At 50.2% G+C, this 20,673-nt stretch overlaps 2 protein-coding genes across 4 annotated transcripts; one reads left to right on the plus strand and one right to left on the minus strand.

Annotated features, from left to right (window-relative positions):
* Nucleotides 1–1,090: 1,090 nt before the first annotated feature.
* CYREN (cell cycle regulator of NHEJ) lies at nucleotides 1,091–5,986 on the plus strand. Of its 3 annotated transcripts, none has more exons than XM_024737925.1 (4): nucleotides 1,091–1,905; nucleotides 2,821–3,081; nucleotides 4,033–4,108; nucleotides 4,965–5,986. In XM_024737925.1, exons 2-4 carry the CDS (start codon nucleotides 2,948–2,950, stop codon nucleotides 5,214–5,216), a joined length of 462 nt encoding a protein of 153 aa, XP_024593693.1. In that variant the 5' UTR covers nucleotides 1,091–1,905; nucleotides 2,821–2,947; the 3' UTR covers nucleotides 5,217–5,986. The 3 variants fall into 3 exon arrangements, with proteins under 3 accessions (XP_024593693.1, XP_024593696.1, XP_024593695.1); XM_024737928.1 differs by having other exon boundaries at nucleotides 4,968–5,986; XM_024737927.1 differs by having other exon boundaries at nucleotides 1,091–1,698.
* On the minus strand, nucleotides 5,871–20,434 carry TMEM140 (transmembrane protein 140). The gene is made up of 2 exons (XM_024737924.1): nucleotides 20,174–20,434; nucleotides 5,871–7,416 (listed from the first exon to the last, which is right to left on the minus strand). The coding sequence occupies exons 1-2, from the start codon at nucleotides 20,205–20,207 to the stop codon at nucleotides 6,821–6,823; spliced, it is 630 nt and encodes a 209-aa protein (XP_024593692.1). The 5' UTR covers nucleotides 20,208–20,434; the 3' UTR covers nucleotides 5,871–6,820.
* Nucleotides 20,435–20,673: the final 239 nt, after the last annotated feature.

Here is a 20,673-nt window from a genome sequence, read left to right on the forward strand (position 1 = left end):
ATCAGAGGAGAAGCAAATCCTGCCTGGAAGGGTTGGCCTCCTGAAGAGGCTGGAGGCAGAGCCCAGGTTCAGCCCGCAGCTAAATTACCCCAATGCACAGCAGGTTGGTTTTGTGACTTGAAATCACTGATTTACTCCTTAAGCCTTGATTGATTTAAACTTTCCTGTACCAGCCTACTTCCCTAGGATTGAGGATTAGTATGGGGTGAAAATGCTTTGCAGAAACCAAAGGCACACACAGTTGGAAGTGAGAACTCCTGGCTCTGGATTCTCCAAACTCTGGATCACACTCCCCTATCCTGCACCTGTAGCATATGGAGAGTAATTATTCTATTATTAGCTGATTTGTTGTAAGTCACATTTCAAATGGCTGTCTTGATAATTTTGCATTTTGGGGGGTAGATGGTTGGTTCTGATCATCCTTTTGCCTCAAAATGTGGTAGAAGTTTCACCATCTGCACTTGTCCTTGTGTTTTTAGTGATGTGTGCCACCTGGGTTTTTTTTTTGTCTGTCTTTTAAGCTACTTCAACCTGTGTGATTCTAAGTTAAACTAGATGCTAACTCCACGTGTAAACTGCAGTGCTCAGCATCAGGCTAAAAGCAAAGCAGTGAGGACATCTGGGCAGCCTCGTGGAGCAGCCCTGTTCACAGAACACCTCTGGCCAATTTGAAATGTAAACAGAATCTTTAATTTCCCTTCCTGCAGCGGGGGGGTGGGGGGCTCACCTTGCACCCCTCTTGCCTGGGAGTGCACGCCTCCAGCAGGGAGCACTGCGCCTCTGCCCTTCCCCAGCAGAGCTTTCAAAAATGCAGATCCCCTCCCCCTAATTTCTGGTGGGGGGCGAGGGCTGGGAATCGACACTTTAACAGAGTCTATCCAGCAAGCCTCAAATGGAGCCACGTTTGGGGACTGTTAAAGAAAAAATATTGTTAAAAATTATTTATGACACTTGTTAAAGACAAGTAAGACAAACTTTATTCGAGGGGGCTACTCAGTAGGGTTTTGCAGTGGGGGCGAAGTTGGGCTCAACTCCCAATACAACAAAAAGTGGCAGGGGGGGGGGGGGGGCGGGGGGGGGGGGAGATGATTATTAACAGGAAACATAGGAGTAAGAGGGGATTCTGGCTAAATTGACCTAACAGGATTCTTGCTGAGGGCGGCCGGGTGATTAGACACCACCTGGAAGATGGTGGCGGGTGAGGATCAGATGCGGGGGATGGGTGGACTTTGGTTAGATCAACTTAGCAGTATTCTTGCTAAAAATGGGCAATTTGGAGATGCACACGGAAGTCCAGAAGTCAGGGCCTAGCTGAGAAGAGTTCAGAGAGGAGCCCGACCTGGATGTGGTCAAGGAGAGACTGTCAGGACCCGGGACAGCGGGGCCGGCGTCTCCCATCAGCTGGGGAGTCAGGGCTCCACAGCCAAGGGCGCAGACAACGCGATCTGCCGACAGGGGGCGCGCCCGGGCCTCCGCGCCCGCGGGCGGCCGGAAGCCGGAAGTGCGGGGACGCGGCCGAGCCGGGGGAAGGGTCACGGTGCGCGCGGGGTCGGAGCCCGGCCGGCCGGGCTCCGAGTTCCGTACTACCGCCCAGAATCAGACTCCCGGACCCGCCCCGGAAGCCAAGAAGGGGGCGCGGGCCCGGAGGCCGGAAACCCTGCTGGAGGAGCGCCGGGGACGCGGGCGGTGCTGTTGCCGGTGAGGCTCCGCGTGGTTGTCGCGCGTCCCCCCTCGCCCTCCTCCTGCAGGTCGGCACCGGTCTGGTCGCGCCAGGACGGCGCGGGGTCCCCGAGGGCTGCGGCGGCTGAGAATCGGGAGCTCTGGGCTGGGCACGCGCCCGCGGGGCCGCGCCGGGGCGTCCCAGGCCCTCACCCACCCCCAGCCGGCGGAGTCTGGAGGACCCGGGTGCGTGTCCCGGCCCGCCATTTCAAACTTTTTTGTGACTTTGTGCATACTGCTCAGTCTCAGTTCCTTATCTGTTAAATACGCTTCAGAATGTCTACCTCACGGTCAAATCAGTGTATGCACCGACCGCCGCGCTGTTTGTGCCGGGCGGTTAGCGGTGCTCGTTAGACGTGGGAATGAGTATTAGCACCGCTTGAATTTAGGCAGAAGGCGCCCGCAGCTGCCTTCAGGGTTAACTGCTAAGTGGAGGGTGGAGCCCTGCACCCTTTGAGTCACAGGGTCGGGGCTGAGCTTTAGGAGGAGGGGCTGAGGTGGAATCCAGTGCGGTGGGGAGAGGCCCGGTAAGGTGAGACACTCCCCCCAGCCCGGCGCCCCAGCTTCTGGATTCCTGACCCTACTGCTGGCTGAAATCTGACGGGTCAGAAGTATCTTTGGTGTAAGGGAGTGGGTGTTGGCCGGTGAAACCTCATTGTGAATCAAAATGGCCTTGGAATTTCTTATAACCGCTCCCAGAAGAGGGAATGAGAAGTCTGTGGTTGGGGGAAACGGGGGAGAGATCTTGGAGAGGTGTCTTAAGGGTAGGGTAGTCTGGACACCCTGGGGACCGTGAGCCTCTGCGGTGGAGAGGAGCAGGGGCACCTCCCTCCCTCTTTCCTCCTGTGAGGGTGTTCATGCCACTCCTCCCGTGTGGAATGGCTCAGTGCAGAGGCTCCTGGAGGCGTTGGGCCTGGCTGCCGGTGGGGTCCCTGGGCCCTGCGTGGAGGGCTGCTTCTCCCTGAGCCCCTCGCCTGCCCCTTCATGCCCTGTGAACAGCACATCTGCATCTCTTGGGCCCTGCCCTGACCAGTAATTTCGGCTGACGCCTGGGAGTATTCTCGCTTATTAGAATTCACTGGTCTTTGTTCTTCTTTGTAGGAATTAAAGCTGGACTCCCATTCAGGACAAACAGACCTATAATTCCTGGTGTGATGAGAGAGTGAGATTTGCTGTCCTGAAGTCATTAAGCTTGGGCCCTGGTTCCTCTTCATGAGAGACTAGGGAGATGGAAGACTTAAAATCTGAGAATAAAAAAAGGGTGCTTCCCGCGTGGATGACAGCCCAGGTGGCTGAAAAGAGGACGGTGCAGGTGAAGACCCCCAAGAGGAGAACAGCCACGGTGCCAGTGGCTGCAGCAAGGTGGGGCAGCTTCTGGTCCTCCTGGGGAATTAGGACAGGGGGAGGGATTTGGGGCATCACAGTTGCCGGGGCCCACTCTTCCCGTGTTGGCAGAACGGTGAGGTGGGGTGTTTCAGTCCACAGACCTCTCATCAGCTCTCGGGGGGTGCACAGGAAGTGAGCTGTGCCCTCCCAGACTGGCACCGGCTTCTGCCTCTCTTGGTGAATCTCCACCGCCAGACCCTCACTTGTCAGCTCCCGGATAGCGGCTCCCCATCTCGGGTCACACACACCAGCCAAGCTCTCAGACGCCAGTTGTCCAAATTGCCAGTCTCTTCTCTTGCCACAGAAATTGTGACCATCCGCTGGGCAAGATGAGTGACGAGGTGGTCCAGGCTCCCTGCGGGTAGATCTTCAGGGACAGGTGGACAAGCTATAGGTTACTGTGCCGGCCTGAGATCAGAGGCCGTGGGGTGGGTTAGTTGAATGGTGGTAATGGCGGGGGTTTCTGGGCTGCCACGGAGGGGATGTCCCTGCCCTCTCCCCTCGTGGTCCCAGGCGCTCACTGTCCCTCTCTGCCCTTCCCTTTCTAAGTTTTCTTCATTGGCCAGCCGTGATTTCTGGGCTGTGCAGCCCTCCTTTACTGTGTTCATGCACTGCAGTGGGAATGGGGTGGGTTGTGTCTTGGCTTGTTCGATCTGCTCGTATCCACCGTGTGTGTGAGTTTGACTCTCAGAAGCCGGCCATCGTGCCCTGTTTCCAGATCCTCAGGGGAGCTGGTGGAGGCTGGGATGCCCCACACTGTTGCCCCGAGAACCCCCTGTGCCAGTCACTGGTTACAAGGATGCAGAAGCCACGTTGGTGCCCTGGGGAAGCTGCTGCTCTCACCCCTGGTGGGCAGGCCCTGAGACGCAGCTCTTGCTCTCATTCTCTCCTCCTGGTGCCATCTCTAGCTTTGTGCTTTTCTTTCAGACTTCCTGCCATGAGGACTGTGTACTGCATGAATGAAGCTGAAATCGTAGACGTTGCTCTGGGGATCCTGATTGAGGTAAAGTCAGCTGTGTCTTTTCTTACGACCAGAAACTCTTGGTGGGCAGAAACTAGACCAGGGCCTGGTTCATGCTAATAAAACAGGAGCCCTGCCTGCTGGGGTGGCCAGGAGCCCGCTCATCCGCAGCCCGCTCCCTGGTTGGTGGGCACCCGCTTGGGGCTGGAGACCTGGGAGGGCGCAGCTGTGCGAGGGAGGGCAGCTCTCTCTGTTTGGGTGACTCTGTGCTGGTGGCGTGGGGACGGGACAGAAGTTGTTAACTGCTCATGTTCTCTGGAGGGTCTCAGTCGGGCGAGGTGACTTCTGAGCGCCATACGGAGCACCATGCCGCTGAGTGTCTTGGCTTCCGGAAGCGAATGATAACTGTCCCACTTTAGAGTTGTACTTGATAGTACTTGATAGTTGCTCAGGGACTTTTATATATTCCTATCGCATTTATTCCTTGCAATAACCTGCTGATAGATATTATTATTAGTTCCAATAAGTGATTTGGTGCCAGTAAGGGAGAGGCTAAGGCCCGCACTCAGGGTTCGTCTCCTGTGCTCCTTGCATTCTGTCACCCTGCCTTTCCACGTACATTTATTCTAGTTTTCTTTCCTGTGGCGCTATTCCTCAGGCCCCTGCCCCTGCTTTCCCAAGCTGGTCTCTACTCCTGCACCATCTGAGAAGGGGTGGCGGGGAGGGGAGGGGTCGGGTGAAGGGAGGGAGGGGCCACCTGTGATTTGGGGGCAGGGCCTGACTCGTCCTGTGCTGGCTTGACAGTTGCTTCTGGGCATGTTCTGCGTCACCGACAGATAAATCAGCACGTTAGGGACGTAAACCCCCGTCTGTTTTGCCTGCCACTGCTTCTACTCAGCAGGGCCGAAAACAGGAAAAGCCGTTGGAACAGCTGCCTCTGGCAGGCGCTGATAAGCCAGAGCAGTCCCCGGCCAGCTCAGCGCCGCCGTCCCCGAGTCCCCGTGGGAGCAGAAGCGAGGACAGCGAGGATGAGGACTGTGGGGAAGACGGCCCTCCTCCGGGGCCTGCAGCTTCTGACTCGGCCTGCGGCAGAGAACTCGGGGAGGACCAGGATGCGCTAAAATACGTCAGAGAGATATTCTTCAGCTAAGGGACAAACTTCCAGAACTTTCTGCCCAGAGTGGCTGAAGGAAGCGGGGTTTCCCTCTTGGCCTGGGCGCTGCCCTCAGACTGTCACGGCTTCTGCTCCCAGCTTTGCGCCTCTCTGGGCTGCGCAGACACCTTGGGAAGTGAGGAATCAGAATGAGCTCCCGTTAGAGATCCTCCCTGCACTGCGCTCTCTCCTCGCTCAGAGGGTCTGGGATCCCTACAGTCTGTTGTGTTCAGCTACCTGGTTCCAGGGAGATGAGGTTGTGGTGGTCAATTTACTGGAACCAAAGAGTCAACTTAATAATGTTTAAAGAAAAACAAGTATGGCTGCTAAGTACACTGGAATTCCTACTGTTTGGCCTCCCTAAGGAGGAAACCTATTTTAAAAATAGCCTTCATCACGAGGCGGTCGATCAGTCTGTGAGCCCTTGCTCGTCCAGCCCTGAACCAGACATCCTGCCACAGTGCTGGGCTCCGTCCAGGAGCCTGAGGCTCAGCGTACAGATTGGGAAGCCTCCGACCAATCAGACCTCCTCCCCCCGAGCTGCCACCTTTCTTCCACTTGGTGGCCTCGGCCTTGGTCCCTGGACAGTCGGAAAGCAAGAGTGGGACAGGAACCCAAAGGAGACACCAAGGACAAGACATCACACTAGAGTCCGTGTTTCTGCTTCTGTATTCAATGTGGCTTTTGACAGGCATAGGATGAGGCAATCACGTGCTGTACAGGTTTTCAATATATAGGTGCTGAAAAATACACAAAGTTCCCCAGTGCATGAGTTGTGCTTGTATCCTTTCTGGGCCCCGGGTGAGAGGTGAAGGGATGCAGCATTCACGTGGATGTGGAACCGTTCAGTCCTGTTCACCTTCCTCTCCTGACCAGGGACCCCGTGTCTTCGGCTCCTGAACTCCCAGGTCACGTGCTGGGAGGGATCTGCCCGCTGATCCCCTGCTCTGTCGGGCTTCAGGGAGCCTTCAGGGAGCCGGGAGCCTTTTCAGGGGAACCTTCAAAGCCACCAAGGCTGCTCTTTGTGCCCATGTGTTCTGTCTTCGGTGAATCCCTCAGATTATTCCTGGGCCTTTGGGAGCGTTGTCGGAGGTGAGGGGCTCATCGCGTTCTACCCGCCTTGGATGGAGATGGGGAGCTTGCCAGGCAGGGCCCCCAGGGACCCTGAGGTGTTTCTTCGTAAACCCTCACTGGGTTCCAGTCTGGCATTTGGCAACTTGTACTGGAAATCTGGCCCCGTGACAGGAAGCCTTACCTCCCCATTGTTCTGAGGATAAAGTAAGAATGGCTTGCTCAGATCAGTTAGTTAAAGCAGGAATTCTTGTGACAATGAGCTGTGTGGTTTTAGGGTGACCTTGGGAACCTTAAAAGTCCCAAAGGACGCACAACCCTACACTAAGTGGCCGAGGGAGCCCTGGCCGCCCTTGCTGCCTGTCCTTGACGTCGGGTGCCCTACCCCCTCCGCGGTGGGTCCCGTCTGCTAGTCTTGAGATCAGCATTAGCTATGAAACAGGATGGCTGAGAAGACACAGCAGCCCGTGAATTCTCTGGCAGCTTCTCTGAGCATAGTTCAAACAGAACCCTTGCAATCACGTAAGCCTTTAGACAGAGCTAGCAGCTGTCAAGTTCTTGTCCTTTGCCCTCTGAGGGAACACGACTGTGGCCATAAGCAAGAGGATGAGTAAGCCCTGGGCAACACCCAGAGCTAGAAACCCAGGCCCCAGGAGGGAGAGCCGGAGCCACTTCCATGTGTAGGTGAGGAAGAGGCCCAGGCCGCTGGCCAGCAGCATGGAGGACGTGGCCAGGAAGCCCACGGCCAGCTGCCACTCTCCCTCGTTACTGTTGCACCAGGCCAGGAGGAGAGGCAGGGGCACGAAGAGGGTGAGGACCAGGGCCCCGTACATGCCAAGCCTGGCCAGGGCCAGGCCAACTCGAGGCACCCCCAGGACCTCCAGCTCAGGGAACTGGTGACACTGTAGGGCTCCAGTGCCCTCGTTCCAAAGACAGAAGTTGTAGAACCCAATTCTGAGATTGGGCAAGTCGATAAGGTTGCCGGCCTTCCAGAGGAGAGCAAAGAACAGCAGGAAGATCACTGTGACTGTGAGTGTCATGATTCCCAGGAAGAGCAGTTGGTTACTCCACCTTGACCTTAGGACGGGCATCTTCTCCTGCGCTTCGCAGGGCGCCTTCCTGGTACCTGCAGGAAGTCATGCTGTGAGTGTCCATTTCTCCCTGTCTCCCTCCCAGTTTATTCTCAAGCTCCTGCTCTCCCTTCTGGAATTCCATGAAAACCTGTGGCAAACTCCCTTCAAGACAGCCAAACCAAAACCAAGACATCTGGGGTAACCTCCAGGCAGGCTCCAGGGGCTAAGTCCTCAGCTGCCTCTCTGGGTTGAGGTCAGGAGGAAGGGCCCTCCTGGCAGCTTTGAGGGCGGGAAATATCATAACTGAATGACCTTTGGCCTGAGACTTTGCTGAATCTGATTTTTCCTTAGGATTAATATCTAAAACTGCAATCACTGGGTCAAGGGTAGCAATATTTTTTAGTGGTTTTACTGCATTTTGCCAAATTGATCTACAGGAAACTTGCCTTCTCTAGTCCCTCTATAGTATATAGTATCGATATATATAGGATGTACCTTCGTCATCTTTTTGGAAAAATCTTTTCACTAAGTTTTTAATCAGAAGGACTTCTCCAAATTGGCCTCTCAAACAGTAATCTGCATACTATGCCTTTATATTTGTAAATTTGCCAAATACGGAACAAGACAGCCATTTCCATCCTGAAGTGCCTAGGAGCACAGGGCCAGAACACAGAGTGGTGTCCTGCAGTGTGCACCCTGCCAGGGCTGCCTATGGTGTGGGCAGTGCAGGGAGTGGTGGCCAGTGGTGGCCCTGGAGATCAATTTCTGGAGGGACCCCTTGAGAGGTGCAGCCCCTCACCTTTCCCAGAGCTGGCTGGAGGGTCTGCCTGACCACTCCCACACTTGTCCTGCGCGTGGAAAAACAAAGCGTGGTGAGAGGGGGCAGGATGTGGAACAGACTGAGGGGGAGGGCAGCGTCAGGCCATGCAGACTGCTACAGCAAATTACCGTGGACTGGGTGGCTTGTCAACAACAGAGACTTCTTCCTCTCAGTTCTGACGGCAAGTCCAAAATCAAGGCACCGGCTGATTCGGAGTGTGGTAAGGGCTCAACTTTTTGCTGTGTCCTCACATGGTGGAAGGGACCAGGAACTCTCTGGGGCCTCTTTTTTAAGGGTACCGATCTAATCACCTCCCAAAGGCCCCACTTACAAATACTGTCTCGTTGGGGGTTAGGTTTCAACATACGAATTTTGGGGGGACACATGTTCAGTCTGCAGTAGGTGGCTGATGAGAATAAAGATTTATCAGTGACTCCTTTGGCAGAGACAGAAAGATTTACCAGGTATAAAAAGAGTGTGTTTAGTCCACGGTATTAGATTGGTACGGTAAGTTTTAACCAGTGCAGCCCACGGGATGGGAAAAATTCCCAACAGGAACATAGTTTAAACAGTTTTACATATTAACAAATGTTTGTAAAAGCCTGTATCTCCATTTTTTTTTTTTTTTGTATTTCCATTTTTAATGCATTTAGGTATTTCGGGGTGTAGGATGGATTTCCAGGACTGGAATCCGGATTTACACCATTGTGCAGTGGGAAATGAGATTTGACTTGCCTCCATGGTCCATTTTGGGAGTTGGGGTGCCTTTGTGTAAACGCTCCCTCTTACTTCTCCTATTTCAAGCCTGTTACACTCAGGCTAAAAAAATACATATATATTAAGCTTAATGCAAAAAGATTCCTGGGGCTTCTCAGAGGAGACTGCCTGAGCCACGTCAATCAGCAGCTCCCCAGGCACCCAGGGCCTTTGTTTCTGACTTCCTCTTCTCTCTCGAGGTTTTCAACAGAGAGTGAGACAAAATAAATTGGAGCTAGGAAGCCCATGAGCAGGCGTGTGGAGAAGGTGGTAGTCCTTGATTTACTTCCTCTCACCCCTTTATGCACATAGAATTCAGTCCCAACTCCTATGCCTGGTACGTGAGGCTCACCATGATCTGGTACGGCTTAGAACTTGAACTTGGGTTCTCCAGTGAGGCCCAGCTCCCTTTGGTCTTCCCCCCTTGCTTTGCTCAGTCCGGCACCTGCCCACTGTCCCCGCTCCCGACTGCCCACCTGCTCAGGCACTCCACCTCCTCAAGTCCTACCCTGTTCTCTGCCTCTCTGAGTCCTACTAATTTTTCAACAGCTTTCTCAGACTACTTCAGCCCACACTCTGCTATAGCTGAAGGCCAAGATTATGCTCCCACTCGCTGTTTTATCCCAGAATGGTGCGTGATACACAGTAGGAACTCTTTTTTTTTTTTTTTTGAATGAAAATGACATGTAGCGCCCTTTAGGTCCTGCGTGTACTTATCTAACAAGATGGCAAAGCTTCTTGAGGTGAGGGGCCGTGTTTTACGTCTCATATATACTCAGTGCTGGGATGGCTCCTCTGTGCTTCCTGTTGGGATGTGGACAGAGAGGTTGGGGCCTAGTCCTAGCTTCTTTTTTCTAAACACTTCCCAGTAAAACGATATGGTTATTTGGTTGGAAAACCCTAGGGTACTCTGCTCTGCCTTCCTAAGAGCTTTACCCTGTTTTGTTTTGTTTTGGCTTTTAACAATCCTAGTATTCATGTTCTCACCACAATGAGCTTTTTAATTCCCTTTAGATGATAAGCCTGTGCTTCCTTCAGAGGGCAGAAGGGGACACTGCTGAGTCACTGTTGCTATTTTTAGGTGACGTTTTCCTGTTTATAATAAAGTAATGCATCTTGGTTGTAGAAAACTAGAAAAATGCACGAAAGTATGGAGACAAGACTAAAAATCGTCTATAACTTCAAGGTTGTAGAAGTAACCACTCAATGACACATTTCCTGCTATAATGTTGTTTTACATAGTTGGGACCACGTAAATATATGTGCTTGTATCCCGCTTTGTAAACATCATTATAGCATTAATATTTCCTTTTGTCACTATAAGTGTTTCCTAAACAATATTTTTAACGGCTGCATTAGCTGTTCTATTGTGTATGGTTTATATATTATGTCTTACGATGTTGTTTTATAATATTAATGCCATGGTGACTGTGTTTGTGAATCAGTTTATCCTTCCACCAGCAGCTTAAGAGAGTACTTATCTCATCCTCCCAGATTGAATTTTCTTGTCTTTTCATCTTTGATAATGAAAAATGACACAGCATTGCTATACTGTTTCTTTTTAATGAGCAAGGTTTAACGTTTTTTAAGTGTTTGTTGACCGTCTCTGTTTTCTTCTCTTGGGAGTGCTGTCATTTCCTTTTTTTTTTTTTTCTTTCTATCATTTTCAGTTTTGGTTTCTGTTTGGTTTCTGTATATGAGCTCTTTATAAATAAAGGCGGCTAGCCTTTTGTCGTCACAACGGTCATCGTAAAGCATAACCCTTTTGTGGCAGTGGGGCCCCTGGACCAAGACACAGATCTTGACTCTGAGTGTGTGGAGTGTGTTCACGCTTGTCACCGGAGAGCCCAGGGCAGCAGAGTCCCAGTTAGAGAAGCAGAAGGAGAACACTCCCAGACAGTGCATTCGAGGCAGTTTGTCTGCTTTTGTTTTTTACTTTAAGCACCTCTGAAGTTTTCACATTGATGGGATGATGGCTGAAAGAGGCACAGACATAGTATCCCGATCTTCTAAATTACGTTCTTGCCACCTTCATGTTAAAAGAGGGAAACTTGCATGAGGTCGTGTCTGAGGGAGGGTTGGAGCTCTGGCAGATTGTCGCACTGAAAATCCCTCGGGCCGCCCACGCCCCGAGTATAGGACACCTGGCAGGCAGAGAACGGGTGACCAGAGACCTTTTCCCAGCATAGGTTTCACCCCTGGCCTGCCCCTTGACTGTAAGGGACACTTGAGAAGGGCTGATGGAGCGGGGAGGCTGGCTCCTGCCACCGACACTGGCTTGTTTACTTCAGATGGCTGAAGGCCTACCATGTGCTCTCGAGTTCCAGGGTCAAAGTGGACTTTGCAAACTGCTGCCCGTCGACCTTGTGTTTCCATTTCAGAGAAGGTCTGTAGCTCCAGCTCCCAAGCACTTCTTTCTTTTATGCTAAAATATCTATCAGCTTAATCATTATGCGGCTGCTGTATACAGATGTTGATCACACACTTACTTATAACTTCTGATTTGTCACTGCTCTAATCATGACTTCACATACTACATTTGCATCTTATCCCAACATACGAGATTCCCCACAAAACTCCTTTCTCTACATTGACTTAGCAAAAATACCCACTCCCAAATCACCCACCTCATTCTGTTTTTTCAGTTCATTCTTCCTGCCTGAACGTCTAATGATATTCAGTAAGAAGACTTTATATAGCTGGGGCTTATTTAGTTTCTCGCCATTTTGCCCAAGTTCACCACCTGCACGCCTCTGTCCCGAATGATGCCCCCGAGGGTAGCCTCCTGGAGCACCCTGCACTGTTGCTCATATCAGGGCACCACTCGTCCACCACCGGGGGATTCTGCTTCGTTCATCACGTGTTTAATGAGCCCTTATAGGTGCCCATCGGAGAGGAAGGCAAGTTCCTGTAAGTGTCCCCTTCAGCCCGAGCTCCCGCTCCAGAGGGTGGGGACGAGACTCTGGAACGTTTGAATTCCTCGGCCAGGGAATGATACAGTGTGCTGGGCCCGCAGGTGTGTAAATGTCCTGGAGCTTGTTAACAAGGATGACTCTTGACGCCAAGGGCGCCCACTATCCAGGGACAACATTAACAATAACTTGGCCTTCTCCAGCTTCTTTGGGATCAGGACTCCCCAGTGCTGTTAGTGCTCGTGTCACCTCCTGGACCTCTTCTCCCGTTATTCCTGCTCTCCACTCCCTCCCCCAGCTTCTGCCACGTTGGCTCCTTTCGCATTTTCCAAAAACTTTAGGCAAGCTTGGGACTTTGCCCTTGCATTCCTCGCCTGGAGTGCTCTTCTGTCATCACGTGTCTGCCTCCGTTGGGTGTCTGTTATAACGTGTCTGCCTCCCCTGGGTCTCTGCTCAAAGGTCCCTTTCTCAGTGGCGCCATCCCTGGTCGGCATTTTGAAGCCGCAGCAGCCCTTCCGCGGCACCAGCACCGCTCTCCCGCGGCACCAGCACCGCTCTCCCTGCGCTGCTTCCCTGCTCTTCCTCCTTGCCGTTTTCCACCATCTAACGTGCTAAATGGTTTCTTTTGTCTTCCATCTACAACCCTCAGTAGAATGTAAACTTCATGTGGGCAAGGAATTTTATCTGTTAGGCAAATCAGACAAAAATCTATGGCTGCCCGTCTCTCTCAAAATCTGCCTTTAACTGTTAAATCCGCAACACCCAGGACTACCTGGCACATTATGGGCACGTAGTAAGTATCCACTGAGTGACCTCTGAATGGTTTCGTGAACGTCAGCCATGGCACATAGAGCTTCGTAAATGCCTCCTTCTATTTTTTTTTTTTTTTCGGTACGCGGGCCCACTGTTGTGGCCTCTCCCGCCACGGAGCACAGGCTCCGGACGCGCAGGCTCAGTGTCCATGGCTCACGGGCCCAGCCACTCCGCGGCATGTGGGATCTTCCCAGACCGGGGCACGAACCCGTGTCCCCTGCATCAGCAGGTGGACTCTGAACCACTGTGCCACCAGGGAAGCCCTGCTTCTATTTTTTTGACCTGAATCTCTGTCCTGGTTCTCCACCTTCTGTTTTTTATTCTTCCAATTTCCTAAATGTAAGTTTCCTCAAGCTTGTCCCCTCTTTCTCAGACATGTATGTGAGCCTGTAGCTAGCTTCAGGCGTTGGACACTGTGAGGCCCCTTGCAAGGAGGGACTCAGGTGTGGTGAGGCCCCGCCCCGCCCCCGCACCCCCAGGAGCAGTTGCCATGACCTGGCAAAACTTGGATGTTATCATTTTGCTGCTGTCAGACGCTACACAGTGTGCAAGTTTTGTGGAACAGAAGCTTGAAAGAAAAACGGATGGGTTTTTAGTTTGTCGGCTACAAATTCATCTCCCGGCCTTCCTTCTCATTAATGACTTAAGAAAGCTATAGGGGAGCTTGGAGGGCAGAACTTGCTTTGAGAAGTCTTTGTGATCACTGGAGATGTCTAAGAAAGAATCTATTTTGATTGAGGGCTTATTAAAGATTAAATACTGAACTGACCTCAAACTCTTTTTGAGCATTTACCCTGTGCCAGGCCCTGTACTAAGCACTTAGCAGGTATTCTTAAGTTTTCACTATGAGAGCACATTTAATGTTATTATCTTCACTTTCCAGAGGAGGAAACTGAGGCTTAGTGAGGCTCAGTAACTTCACCAAGTGAGCCTGGTGAGGCCTGTCGGGCAGAATTGTGAAATCACTGTAAGAACCTGAGCCTTGTCTCTCGAGGTCTGGCCCTCACATGCATCATCCCCTTTAATCTTCACGGCCACAGTGGACATCACATTATTCTCCCCTTGTATGGGGGTGACACTGAGCTTAGACTTTGAAGCTGTGTGTCCTGGGTTCAAATCCCTGCTCTACCATTTACTAGCTACCTGAATGTCTCTCTGCCTAGTTTTCTCACCTGCAAAATGGGTATAACAATAGAACGTGTTTTGTAAATGTTATGGAAATTAAGTGAGGTGATTTATGTGCAGCATGTGGAACGTTACCTAGTATTACTTAAATTATTATCATAGAGAGGAAACTGGGGCTCAGAGAAGTGACGTTCTTGAGGAGACACTAGTACTGGAGTTCAGAGCTTCCCTGGAGGACCTGGACTCCAGGAAGCTGGCCTCATTGGTGGCTGGCGCCGACGACTCCGGGATGGTGTGAGGGATGTGGTGGTGAAGAGCGTGGACCTTAGTGCCAGATCACCGGGGTTCAGGCTGCTGTCCTGTCACTCATAGCGCGTGACCTTTGGCATGCCGGGAGTCTACATCCCCGCCCTTAACGCGCCTTTGGGCCTGTCCCTGGGTGCTGTTGTGAGACTGAAGTGAGTTAATTTGATCTGCACAGATGGACTGCTGCCTGCTCTGGTGCCGTGGTGGATGGAGGCTGTGGTCCAGGGGAGAAAGGGGACACGAGGGAAGAGCAGGACAGGGGCGGAGGGCGGGGCTGCAACGTGAAGAGTGGGGAGCAAAGCCCAGGGAAGAAAATACGAGCAGAAGAAAGTCAGAAAAACAGAATCTGACAGAGAAGGTAGCCAGGTTGTCAGAGGGGGCCTCCAAGCCCTGGCGAAAATCTGTCTAGCTGAACTGTCTAGCGCACCTTATCACTGTGCTCGTGGTTTGGGTGTGGCTCCTGACGAGAATAAAAAGGGAAGAAGAAAGGGAAATGTGTCATATTTGCTTTGGCAGAAACGTGAGCTCAGCTTCTTACTTTTGGAAACGAGGCCACAGCGCTGTTTCCCAAATGTTGTAAGATGGAAGCAGCAGCCTGGGTTTCAGATGCTGCACGGATGGCCGGGCCAGCAGTGGCTTTTTATGGAACACTGTGACGTCTGGCTTTACTTAATTTTTCCATGTAAATAAAAACAGCTTTGCCAGCAGAAACATGACTACACCATGAGACTGCAGCGTGGAGTCGGTGCACTCGCCAGCCCCTCCACCTCCAGCAAGCTACTGCAATAGACTGTCTCAGCAGCTCCATTAATATTAACTTGCTGTTTGTCCAGTTGTTTTGTTGCTCATTAGCCCTGCTAGTAAGCAGATGATCCAGCTGGGAACAAAGGTCAAAAAAAATTTAGCGCGGGGAAAAATAATCCTTAAAAATGAGAAAACGCCTGCACCTTGGGACCCATCCTCGTTTGGTTTTTACTGGGGGGACTTCACAGTGCAGTTTACGGGGCGGGGGGCCAAGATTCACAGGCCCCAAGGCAGAGTTTGAAGACAAATAACAGTACCAGCAAAGAGTGACGGCCTTTGCTGTCGCCCTAGATTATGCCGCTTCTGCCCTCTATCCTGCACTCACCTGGAGAGCCACTGCCCCCCCTTCTACTGATGAGGCCAGGGTTTCCTCTTGTGACTCCAGCGATCATACATGTTGGACAATTCCCTGAGTCACAGGCCCTGGGGAATCAGTAACATGCGGGGCAAAGCAGGGGCTTGCCTTCCTTGAGCTTGCACTCTGGTTGGGGAGACAAACACCAAACATGTATTTTTAAAAAGATAATTATAATTTTTGAAGAGATTTGGGAAGCAAATAGGGCGATGTGAAGGAGAGAACCTGGTAGAAGGAAGTGATGGGTTTCCATTGGAGGGTCAGGGAAGGTCTGTCTGTGAAAGAGACATTTGATTTGAGGCCTGACGGGTGTGAAAAAGCCAGGGGAAGAGCCTTCTAGAAACAGAGTGCAGTGGTTATAAATACCGGGTTGGGAGAGGAACAGACCAGGGGCTGGGTGACAGCCCAGTTACTGAGGGGACAGGACGAGGCTGGACTGGTGAGCGGACCCAGGTCCCTGAGGACCTTGGAGGCCAGGGTGAGAGGTTTGGATTATATCCTCACTAGGTGCTTCATTAACTCAAGCCCCTGCTCCCCCAAACCTAAGGCGCGAGGCCCCAGGTGGTGGGGCTGAAGGTGTGGAGAGTTCCTGAACTGGGGTTGGAGCAGTGCCAGGCGTTGTCTCTGGCGGTTCTGCCCACTAGCCCTGCTGTAAAACTAGTGAACGTAGTTTGCCCCCAGCAGTCAAAAGGAAAGAAGAGGAGGGAAAGAATGATAGATGGTCACTTAGACTTAGACCTTCAGTTTTGCAAAAGTTATTTTGAGAGTTGGCCGGAAATGAGGCTGAGTTTTCTTGGATTTCACCTCCAATCCCCACACAGGAGGATACGGTTCTTACCTGGAGAGTTTGTAACGCATATGAAATGGCTTTGTAACTCACTAAAATAACTCAAAGAAAGCAAATCACAGGCAAACGGAGTAGCAGGTGCTATGGGGCCTCTCCCTCCATCCCTCAGAAAGTGAATCTTTCCTTGGTCACTCTTAGCGGGGTGCTGACTGAGGCCTGATGCTTCCTGGTGGGCGGGATGCTGCAGGAAGGGGCCGAGGTTGCTGCTCCTTTGTGTTCTCTGCTCTGCCAGGGTCTTGGCTGTTAGTACCTGCACCTCCCTACTGCTGCTGAGTGGGCAGAAGATCTGTGTCCTCACAGAAGAGCTGGGGATCGGGGGCGTCCCCTCCCAAAGTCTATTCAAGTCTAGATTTTTGGCTGATCAAGTTAAGTTGTATATTGGGACTCAGAAAATGAGGCGGCCCCAGTGGCCCAGCCCAGGTCACAAATCTAAACCCAAGTCAGCCTGCCTGGGAAACACCTGTCAAGGAACCCTAACATACACCAATCACAGTCTTGTGGAATAGGAAATAGGACCTGCTGGCTACGAGGTCGAGGCTTCATCATAAGCCACGTTGCCTCTTCTAATGCTCTGTCCCACATCCCTAGAAAGAATGCTCCACCGCTTTTGAGGCGCCATGCTCCCTGGATCTGTGGATTGTTTTTCCTTGAACGAAGGAATGAGTAAACTCATTACTAAATTATTTCAGTTCTGTCATTTTGACAGGACTGAGACAGCTGAGGTGGTGTGAGCCTAGGGGTATAGAATAAAGCCCTGCAAAAAGTCTCAGTTTCTGCGAGAACATACTGTGTATGCATATGTGAAGATTAAACTTCCAAAGATATTTATTATATTAATTAATTCACCTTAAGCTGTAGTTCACTTGAAGAGGCCTAAGGCAGGCTAGAGTCACTGAGGTCATTGCAGTGTCCAGCTCCCAAGTAGAAATAACTGAGGGGGAGGTGGGCCCAGTAGAACAGAATGGCAGGGGTACTGGATGGACTGCTCAGAGAGCAGAATGTCTCAGAAAAGCCATGTGTATGAAATTAATACACCATAAAATTGGTGTTATAATTCAGTGGAAGAAAGGGTTTTCCATTGACTAATGCTGAAGCAACTGATTAGTTAAAACAAAAGAAAACTGTTTTAGGGCCTCATCTCACTCCACATACCAAAATAAATTTCACATGGGTCCGATAGTGAAGTGTAAGGAACAAACACAAAAGAAAAAAAAAAGATCTAGAAAAAAGTAAATATTTGATTTATGAATGAGAAAGAATGCTCTGAGCTTAAAAGCAAATTGAAACTACAAAGAAAAAAGCAGTACAGATTTCACTATTAAAATATACATTTTGTACAACAAAATGTAAAATTAAAAGTCAGTGATCATGGAGGGCTTTCCTAGTGGCACAGTGGTTAGGAATCTGCCTGCCAATGCAGGGGACATGGGTTCGAGTCCTGGTCCAGGAAGATCCCACATGTCACAGAGCAACTAAGCCCGTGCGCCACAGCTACTGAGCCTGCATTCTAGAGCCCGTGAGCCACAACTACTGAGCCCTTGCACCACAACTACAGAAGCCCACACGCCTAGAGCCTGTGCTCTGCCACAGGAGAAGCCACCGCACCGCAACGAAGAGTAGCCCCCGCTCATCTTAACTAGAGAAAGCCAGAGCACAGCAAAGAAGACCCAATGCAGCCCCCCCCAAAAAAGTCAGTGAGTATGGAAAAATATCTGCAACAAACATGAAATGGTTAATATACCTAATATAACAAATGTTCATGCAAACAGATAAGAAAAACATTAATCTCCATAAAAATGGACAAGGCATATGAAGAGATATTTCACTTAAGAAGGAATGCAAAATAGTTAACTGTAAAAGCTCTTTTGTTTATTTGTACCCTCCACCAAATGTGTGAGGGTTTTTCCCCACCAAGGAATTCTCTGTGACACCTGGATGTCCTATAACTTAACTTAATTCTGACATTATCTACCTGGAGATAGCATCAGATCCCACAGGTTAAGGGGTCAGTGCCACAAGCCGAGTGCTGCCCCCCGCAGTGCAAGTCTAGGATAACTTCGAGTTTCCCATGACCCCCTCCTTGGGTTTGATTAATTTGCTAGAGTGGCTCACACAGAACTCAGGAATAACAGCCTACTTGCTAGAATACTCATTCATCATAGGAGGATACAACTCAGGAACAGCCACCCAGAAGATGCATAGGGCAAAGGGTGGGGGGAAGGGTCATAGAGCTTCCACGCCCTCTTTAGGCCTGTCACCCTCCTGACATCTCCGTGTGTCCGCCAACCCAGAAGCTCTTGAACCCTGTACTTCAGGGATTTTTATGGAGGTTTCATTACGTAGGTATGATTGATTGAATCATTGGCCACTGGTGATTGAACTCAGTCTCCAGCCGCTCTCACCTCCCTAGAGGTTGGGGGCTGGGGTGGTGGTTTTCCCTGGCAGCCGGCCCCATCCTTAGCGACTTGCCAAAAGTTAACTCAGAGGTGGTTGAAAAGGGTTTGTAATGAATTAAAAAAAAACACCTTTACCTCTATTATCACTAAGGAAATTCCAAGGGTTTTAGGAGCTCTGTGCCAGAAATGGGGACAGAGGCCAAACGCATATTTCTTATTATAAAACACTCTTTCACATTAACTGACATGAAAAAAAGTCTATACCTCATGTAATGTAATCAAAGATATGCCAAGTAAAATAACCTATAAGTTTCCCTATTAAAACTGCAGCTAAAAACACTGATATCAAGAGTGCAGTAAAACTAGCATTTTCATATAATGATGGTGGATGTGAAAATTCTTAGAAACATTCTGGGAGGCAATATGGCAAAAGGCACTAGAAACCCTAAAAATCATCATACCGTTTGGCCAAGTAATTCCACTTGGCAGCAATCAGAAATGCAGTCAATGATTTATATACAGGAATGTTCATCATAGTATTACTTTGGCAAAAAATGAGAAGCAACTTGAATGCCCAACATTAGAATCAAATTATGACGTATCAAGATACTAAAACTCTATGCAGCCTTTAGAAGAACCAGGTCTGAAATCACACTTTATAGTATAACTGCAAGAAAGAGACTAAGGAATTGTTCTAAAATGTTCATGTTTGCCCTGATATCTCTGGCATTATGGGTAAGAGTTCCTTTCTTTTTACATTAAAAATATTTCCAGAATCATGTGTTATATTTACGTAAAAGTGAAATCAACAATCTTAGTGATTAGATAAAGCAGGGGGTTAGCTGGAAAGAGTGTTGAGAAAGGGGAATATACAAAATCAAAAGGCGAACGTCATGTGCACAGATTCGGGACTTTGGGAGAGATGAGGTTTAGGAAGAAGATACTGAAAAATGCATTTCAGCTGTCATGAGGGAGGAAGGAAGGACAAATCACATACATACATGTATTTATCTCTTCCCAAAGAGCCTTTGATTTTACAGGTGAAGAAGCATATTGGAAATTATTAGGGAAATAGCCCACATTAAAAAAAAATCTTTTAAGATCACCAACTGAACTAAAATCCCACCATGAATTTCCGTCAAGGTGTGAAAAGCAATGTAGTCTAATAACACAGGGTCTGAAAATCTCTTGTCTTCTTTCTGAGTCAAGAACACAGGTCTTTCTGACAATCTTAGTCCACAGTGCGTATTTTAAGAACTCATGGTGTTTCCTGTAACTACCAGTTTAGCTACTGCGAGTCAGTGATCTGCTTTTGTTTGGTGGCCTATTTCTGATGAAGAATCCACTTCATGCGTCACAAACCATTATTTGTACAGACTCGGTGCAAGACCCTGCTGCCCACAGTTGTCCCCTGCATTTCTAACCAGTTATACTGACATTACCTGCACCCCTTCTGAGGCCAGAGTCGCACAGTGATGCTGCAGGGAGTAGGGAGAAGGAGGGAAGAGCAGAGCTCACGAAGGTGGGTCTGTATGGGGGGGAAGGTCCCAGACCCTGACTACCAGTCGTTTCCTCAGGCCCATGGCTAGAATGCAGGGTCTGAGAGGAAAGCTGACTTGTCTCGCAGAGAGGCAGGCGTCTGGGCGAGCTGTGGGGCATGTAGGGTAGGTACTTACCAAAAAGAAGATGCAGAACCCACAAAACACTCATATAGAGGAGGAGCAGGAAATCATGTTCGCTTGATTCTTCTCTCTCGCTGCGTCCTAATGTCAGGTTCCAGAAACGAGGCCGGTGGAGACGGGAACGATGCAGCCCCGAGCATAAGCCCCGAGCTTATGACTGGCTGGCAGGCGCAGTTGTGCCTAAGTAAACAGCTCTCTGAACTTTGTCACATTTGTGCTGACTGATGACACTATCCCCTGATTTCACTTTCATTTCTTGCCGGTGGCTCCTGACTTTTCAGAAAGAAAGAATGTAAACAACATTGTTGTTCCCCAAACCGGCCACTTTACCCACAGCTGAACCAACCAACCAATAGACTTAAAGAGGCAGGTAAGTGTCTTGATTATATCACACCACAATTCCAGAAAGGAAACTGGCCAAGACACTCTCAAAACTCCTAATGTTTTAAACCAAGATAAATACAACCTAGAATCACTCAGAAGGGACCCTCAAG

This window comes from Neophocaena asiaeorientalis, unplaced genomic scaffold, assembly GCF_003031525.2.
Source record: "Neophocaena asiaeorientalis asiaeorientalis breed wild unplaced genomic scaffold, Neophocaena_asiaeorientalis_V1.1 scaffold364, whole genome shotgun sequence".
Classification (NCBI taxonomy): domain Eukaryota; kingdom Metazoa; phylum Chordata; class Mammalia; order Artiodactyla; family Phocoenidae; genus Neophocaena; species Neophocaena asiaeorientalis.